The 6534-nt window shown below is 29.6% G+C and overlaps 1 protein-coding gene across 1 annotated transcript; it reads left to right on the forward strand.

Moving 5' to 3' along the window:
• The first annotated feature begins 1939 nt into the window (after nucleotides 1–1939).
• On the forward strand, nucleotides 1940–5684 carry LOC120169404 (protein ANTHESIS POMOTING FACTOR 1-like). Its single transcript, XM_039177542.1, has 10 exons — nucleotides 1940–2078; nucleotides 2343–2443; nucleotides 3024–3133; nucleotides 3223–3289; nucleotides 3623–3722; nucleotides 4053–4169; nucleotides 4296–4433; nucleotides 4571–4652; nucleotides 4842–4891; nucleotides 5402–5684. Exons 1-10 carry the CDS (start codon nucleotides 1998–2000, stop codon nucleotides 5585–5587), a joined length of 1032 nt encoding a protein of 343 aa, XP_039033473.1. The 5' UTR covers nucleotides 1940–1997; the 3' UTR covers nucleotides 5588–5684.
• Nucleotides 5685–6534: the final 850 nt, after the last annotated feature.

Below are 6534 nucleotides of genomic sequence, written 5' to 3' on the forward strand. Positions count from 1 at the left end.
AAAAATAAATAATTTTTTTATTTGTATAAATGATTATAAAAATATATTTATAATATTATAAAATTATATATTTAATTTTCAAAAGTAATTCACTTATTTATTTGAAATAAAACTATTTTTAAATTATCTATTTTATTTTAAATAATTCTAAATTTAAAGTAAATTATACAATTAGTATCCAACTATTACTTTTGGTTTCGTAAAATATTATTTAAAATTAAATAGATAATCCAAAAACAATATTATTTAAAATAAATACTTAATATTATTTCAATAAATAAATAATATAATTTTAAAAAATAAATAAATATTTAAAATAAAATAATAATTTAATAAAATTTTATAAAATATATATATATAATATTTAATTATTTTCATTTCCAAATAAAGTGAAAAATTATCATTTTTATTTAATAATGATATAAGTAAGTATTAAGTTTGATATAATAAAAATAGATTTACATTATAGTTGAACGACTTAGCTTTAGATCATTAATTTAAAGTGTCACATATTCAAATTTTATTAATTATCGAAAAATATTAATTTTGTGATGATACAATTATATAAGTTAAATACAAAATGTGGTAAAATTATCTTAAATTACGAGTTTAACACAATGGTTGAGTTCTATGTATTTTATGTAAGAAGCCTATAGTTGGTGACGTGTGTCACTATTTAATTGGTTGAATAAAATTAATTAAAAAATGAAGATAGAGAAATAGAAAGGTGATATGCAAATTAAAAAAAATAAAATATAGACATGTCATGCACTTTTGAAAAAAAATAAAGTTTAGAAATTAAAACGAAATAAAAATGATAGTGTAGGTACTAAATGTATAATTTACCCTTTTAATATATACTTAATAAGGACAATTTAATTAGTGATGTGTTTCGATACGTCGCTTTAGTGGTGTATTGTGATATGCGACGTGCATAGACTCTTTCATATATCTCTATATATATATATGATTTTTTTTTTCAATTTTTATAGTTTTTATAAGTTTTATAATTTTTAATCATTTAGATATGTATTTTAAAAATAATATTTTTTTAATTTTAAAATATTTCTATTATTTTAAAGCGTAACTTTTTATATTTCATAAAAATACAAAATAATTAACACCAATATTAATAAAAAGATAAATTAATTAACATTAATATAATAAATTTCTCATTTTTCTATCAATTAATTTAATTTAACAAAACTAAAGAAGTGTTTTAAAAAATTAAAAATATTTTTTAAAAAAAATTGGAAGACCAAAAATATCATTAAATTCTTTTTATCAGCATGCAAATGTTTTATAAATTTATAGTCTACATTATGATGTATTTCCGTGTTGGTTGAGGCGCATGAAAAGTATATTTGTATTTTTATAATTTAAGAAGGTTAGGTTATATATTATTAGTTGAGTGGTCATTTTTGTTTAATTAAATTAATTTAATTATCGGTCCAGTTTAATTCCAACAACATTATAATAAAATAAGCATGTTTATAAGTATTTACCAGTTCAACTGTCATTGGGTTCTTAGGCAGGTGGAACAAGTTAATGATCTTTAATTAATTCAACCTAATTAATATTAATTGATTTTGTATGTGGTCAGGTCATTGGAAGTGATCTCCGACGCGTTAAATATATAAATTATCAGTTTTGATTCGATTTAATATTTAAATTTTGAAACTAAAAGTTTAAGCAATTCACAAACATAATTAATTGAAACTAAATGTGAAAATTACCAAATCAAAGCAACAATCTTTAGCTAGACCTCAAAGTTTTGTTTATCAACAAGCACTAAAAGAATAGAGTGATAAAGCAAATCATATACATTTAGCTTTTATCAAGGGTCAAATTGATACAAATTATAAATATATAGGACTAAAAAATTATTTCACCTCTATAACCCTCAGGCTTTTCCTACGACGTCGTTTATTTCGTATCATCTCCTCTCTAAATCCTAAAACCCTCCCGTCTCGAAAAGCCAAAAGGAAAGGGAAAAAATGGCGACGACGATGTCAATTACAGAGCTTGACGACGAAACAGTGCGCAGCATGTCGATTGGCGCAGTTTTCTCAGACTTCGTAATAGTCGCACAACTAATTTTTATCTTTAATTCTCTTTTAGATCCGCCATTAAAGCAAACCTCTTGTTAAGCTACAAAAAAATAATCACAAGTAATAAAAAAACAAGAACAGCTGCTCCAAACTTATGATTTATTTTATATTTTTTTAATGCATTAATTCAGTTAACAGAAGGTATTTCACTTCTGCTTACTGATTCGAATTTCCGTCTCTGAGTATTCAAATTGATTTGTTTTTACTTTTTACCTGGTTATGTATTTTCAGGGAGGAAAGATAAGTTCACTTGACTTCCATCGAAAGGATGATCTATTGGTGACAGCCAGTGAGGACGATTCAGTTCGCCTTTACGACATTGCCAATGCTACGTTAGTTTTCTTTTTCCTTCGTTTTTACTGTAATCGAATATAGAAGGAACAAGAGAGAGAGAAAAGACACGTATTCCCATTGATTTAATTAGTAGCTTTAGTTGCAAGTTTCAATAAAGAGTTTTTGTTTTCGGTATGATTTGAATTATGTGCGTTTCAATGATTTCTGCTTTGTTATTTGGTTTATTGTTAAAAATTTAAGTGATAAGATCATTTTCATTAGTTCCATTAATGATCATTTTAATATTGGTTTACTTTGATAAAGAAAACATATCATAGTAATTAGGTTTCTTGTTAGAAATTTAATTGTTTATATTATTTTTAATTGGCTTGGGTTGATAAAGACAACAAGTCATGAGTTTTAATGTTGGTTTACACATCATCCCAGTTATGTCATATCAACTAGTACCTTGATCGTTTTCATCATAGCTTTGAGAAAGTTTTTTTTGTTGTTGAAGGAATTGAATTTTGAGTGTTTGTTGGTCTCTGCTATGAAATTAGGTTGATGATTAGAAATTTAATTGTTAGGATCATTTTCAGCCAGATCATTTTCAGCCATATCATTTTGATGTTACTTTAGGTTGATAAAGACGACATATCATAAGAAACATGGCGCGGATCGAATATGTTTCACACATCATCCTAATTCTGTTATATGCTCTACAAGACACAATTTGGAATCGACTGGAGGTGAGTTTCTTAGGAGGATTTAAGGTTTATTCTTATGTTTGTTAACCAAACAACAGTTATTGTATCTGCTGTTTCTCTTTTGTTAACAGAAGCCCTACGGTATCTTTCTATGTATGATAACCGATGTCTTCGCTACTTCAAAGGACACAAAGAGAGGTTGGTAATTATTGACATATTAATGTTGTTGAAATAGGTTGAGGAAGAGATCTGGTTCATATGTGAATTGTATGTAATTCAAGCAATCAATTATGGAATAAAAGAGCCACTCGAATGCCCATGTTTAATGTTACTTTAGTTATTCAATATTTCAATGAAGGTTTTTGATGTTAACCACTTGTTTGTAGAACATATTAAAACTATGAAAATGGAAAACCTTTGGTTCTTAAAGAGATGTTTCCTTGAATGTTTTACCTTCCTTGACCAGCCTTTTCTGTTATTGAATTGGCAACACTTCCATTCTAACAAGTTTTCCCAAATCTGCTGCTGCAGGGTTGTTTCCCTCTGCATGTCTCCGATAAATGATAGCTTCATGTCAGGTTCTCTTGATCACAGTGTCAGGATTTGGGATCTACGTGTAAATGCCTGTCAGGTTGGTTTCCGGTTTTCTTTGAATTTTATGCAAATGTTGGTTACTACGAAGTGATTATAAATTATGAAGATAAATTTCTCCCTTTAAGAAATAGAAGTGCTTAATTGAAGGAAGAATTCTTCCTCCTCAGTCCATTCCCCCAAACAAGGCAGACTGAGGGACATTATGTCTTGAGAAAAAAGCCGAAAGGAAAGTTTTCAAAATGAGTGATTGTCATTATCCGACTGTTTTTCTATACTATTGGTTTGCACATAAACTTATGTCTTTAATCTGCATTTTATCATCTAATCTTACACAAATGTGATTAATGCTTACTCTTGTAGTTTTCAGGGAATTTTACACCTACGTGGTAGACCTACTGTAGCATATGACCAACAAGGCCTTGTCTTTGCTGTGGCTATGGAAGGAGGGGCTATTAAATTGTTTGATTCACGCTCCTATGACAAGGTTTAAAATTTTAACCCATTAAGCACTTGCACGTGTTCTGGTATATCAGTATCATGAGTTTGCCTTATTTCTTTCCTTTCAGAGGATTATTATTGTGACGAGTTTGATTTATTTCCTCTAATATAGGGCCCGTTCGATACATTTTTAGTTGGTGGAGACACAGCTGAGGTTTGCGATATCAAATTCAGCAATGATGGCAAATCGATGCTATTGACAACTACAAATAACAACATATATGTTCTTGATGCATATGGAGGAGAGAAGGTTAGTTACCCTAACTGAACAAGTCCCACCCAAAAAGTTGTTTTCCGAAAGGGCCTAGGTCACCTTTTTCTTTAGACTTGATCTCTATATCATAGGATAATGTCTTGATTTAGTACTTAGACGTAAAACTTGTGCAGCGGTGTGGGTTCAGTTTAGAACCATCTCTCAATACAACTATAGAGGCAACCATTACTCCGGATGGTCAGTATGTAATCTCAGGTACCAATTCCTCAAGAAAAGTATCTGCATTTATGATTATGTTTTACATTAGCTTACATTGAATAAACTATAATGAATACAGAGAATATTTCTCCATATTGGGATACAGATTTTTGTTTCAGTTTTCATACAAATAATCATACTTAGTTTGGAAACATCATAATTTAGCTCAATTTTCACTAATTGAAGGGTCAGGGGATGGAACCTTGCATGCCTGGAATATCAACATGCGCAATGAGGTACTGCTGTCCGTTTCCTTCAACTGCTTCTCTTCTCTTTTTTGTTGTGTGTCTTATATGGAATTACAAATACATTACTATAATGAGTTCTAGCAAGCGCTGCCTATCATTTCTTTCTTGCTCGTCTTAAATAAACGAGAAAAACAAGGAAGAGTATGTAACATAAATAGTTTTGCGAAACATATTTACATTTTGTTTGCTCTTGAGACCCTTCTTTTGCGTTCTCTCATGATTGTTTATTTGATGGATATATGTTACTTAGACTCATTGGAGAATGTTGCATTTACTTATGTATCCGACATGAGTATGTTAAAAGTTGTTCTAACCACATCTAAGAATGTTTCGAGTCAATTTGAAAGGAAAATGCTCCGTGGGACCTATTTCCCCTTTTCATTATTTTAGTTATTATTATGGAAAATACAGTTGTCGTTTATTTCCTGAGAATGCAGTAGCATTTTTTAAATTATACACTGACATTTCTAACTGGTTCTTTACCGTGTTCACTTCCAGGTAGTCGCATGGAACAGTCACATAGGAGTTGCAGCTTGCTTGAAGTGGGCTCCCCGTAGGGCCATGTTCGTTGCTGCATCAACCGTTCTTACATTTTGGATACCTAACAACAATTCAAAACCAGCTGCAGAGACCGGTTCCACCAATGTACAAGCTGGGGCACAATCCGAACAAATCGGTCAATAAATCCAATGGTGAATACTCTGTAATTCGTATATTCATCCTGTATCTCTCTCTTCAGAAATCAACTCCAATGTGCCCGCAGGGAAGAAAAACATTGTTAATGTGTTTAGATTCCAGAAATTGGTTAAATGTTGGGAATATTTTTTGTTCTGGATTTTAACCATGTGGTTGTTGAGTAGGTTTTGTTATCAAGACTTGTAGTGATCTAAAATAGTGTCGTGAAACTGAATTTTGTCCACATTTTTAGGGTGGATATGCAACTCATGAGCTTATGCAATTTGTAGTATAAACTGTATAATTTTAGCCACTGGATTTGGATGGACCAAATCAATCCGGGTTTGATTGGGTTTTCGACCCTATTGAGTTCGTAATTTTAGAATTATGAGAAAAAATAACCCATAATATGACAATACAAACATCCTAAAATATATGTAACCAAACAATTGAATGCATAAACATAATAAGCACGATGTAAATGATATAAATCTACAATACAAATATAAGAATTACATGATAAGGGTACAAGTATACCTTGTATAGTCCGGGGTGATGACAAAGTATAATTAATATAAAAATTAATTTTATTGTTCCTTTTAACTTCTAAACTATATATATTTTCTTATCGCAATGTATTTTTTAATATGAATAAATCATTACATAAAAAAATAATTATTAAGTATAAGGAAGATTATAAATATCTGTATGAAAGAATTTTTACAAAAAATAAGAGTTATTATGTTTTTGATAATTATGTGAGTTATTATGTTTGTCCCATGTCAGTTGAGCATTACTTCAATAAACCATACTTTACTGATTAAAAGTAAAAATGGCACCATCTACAAGTGAAAAAATTAATAGGTGGGAAAAAGGATAAGAGCTTGTATACATCCATGCTATCCATTGGAAGCGAGATTCCTCAATATCATATCATCCCCTACTTCACCATTACA

Source organism: Hibiscus syriacus, unplaced genomic scaffold, assembly GCF_006381635.1.
Source record: "Hibiscus syriacus cultivar Baekdansim isolate YM2019G1 unplaced genomic scaffold, ASM638163v2 tig00111769_pilon, whole genome shotgun sequence".
Lineage (NCBI taxonomy): Eukaryota > Viridiplantae > Streptophyta > Magnoliopsida > Malvales > Malvaceae > Hibiscus > Hibiscus syriacus.

Excerpts from the sequence above, each read along its gene's own strand:
- LOC120169404 (XM_039177542.1), top strand. The coding sequence starts at position 1,998 with ATGGCGACGACGATGTCAATTACAGAGCTTGACGACGAAACAGTGCGC. Across the intron at positions 2,444-3,023 it reads TACGACATTGCCAATGCTAC|GTTGATAAAGACGACATATC; the intron begins GTTAGTTTTCTT and ends ATGTTACTTTAG. Across the intron at positions 4,170-4,295 it reads ATTCACGCTCCTATGACAAG|GGCCCGTTCGATACATTTTT; the intron begins GTTTAAAATTTT and ends CCTCTAATATAG.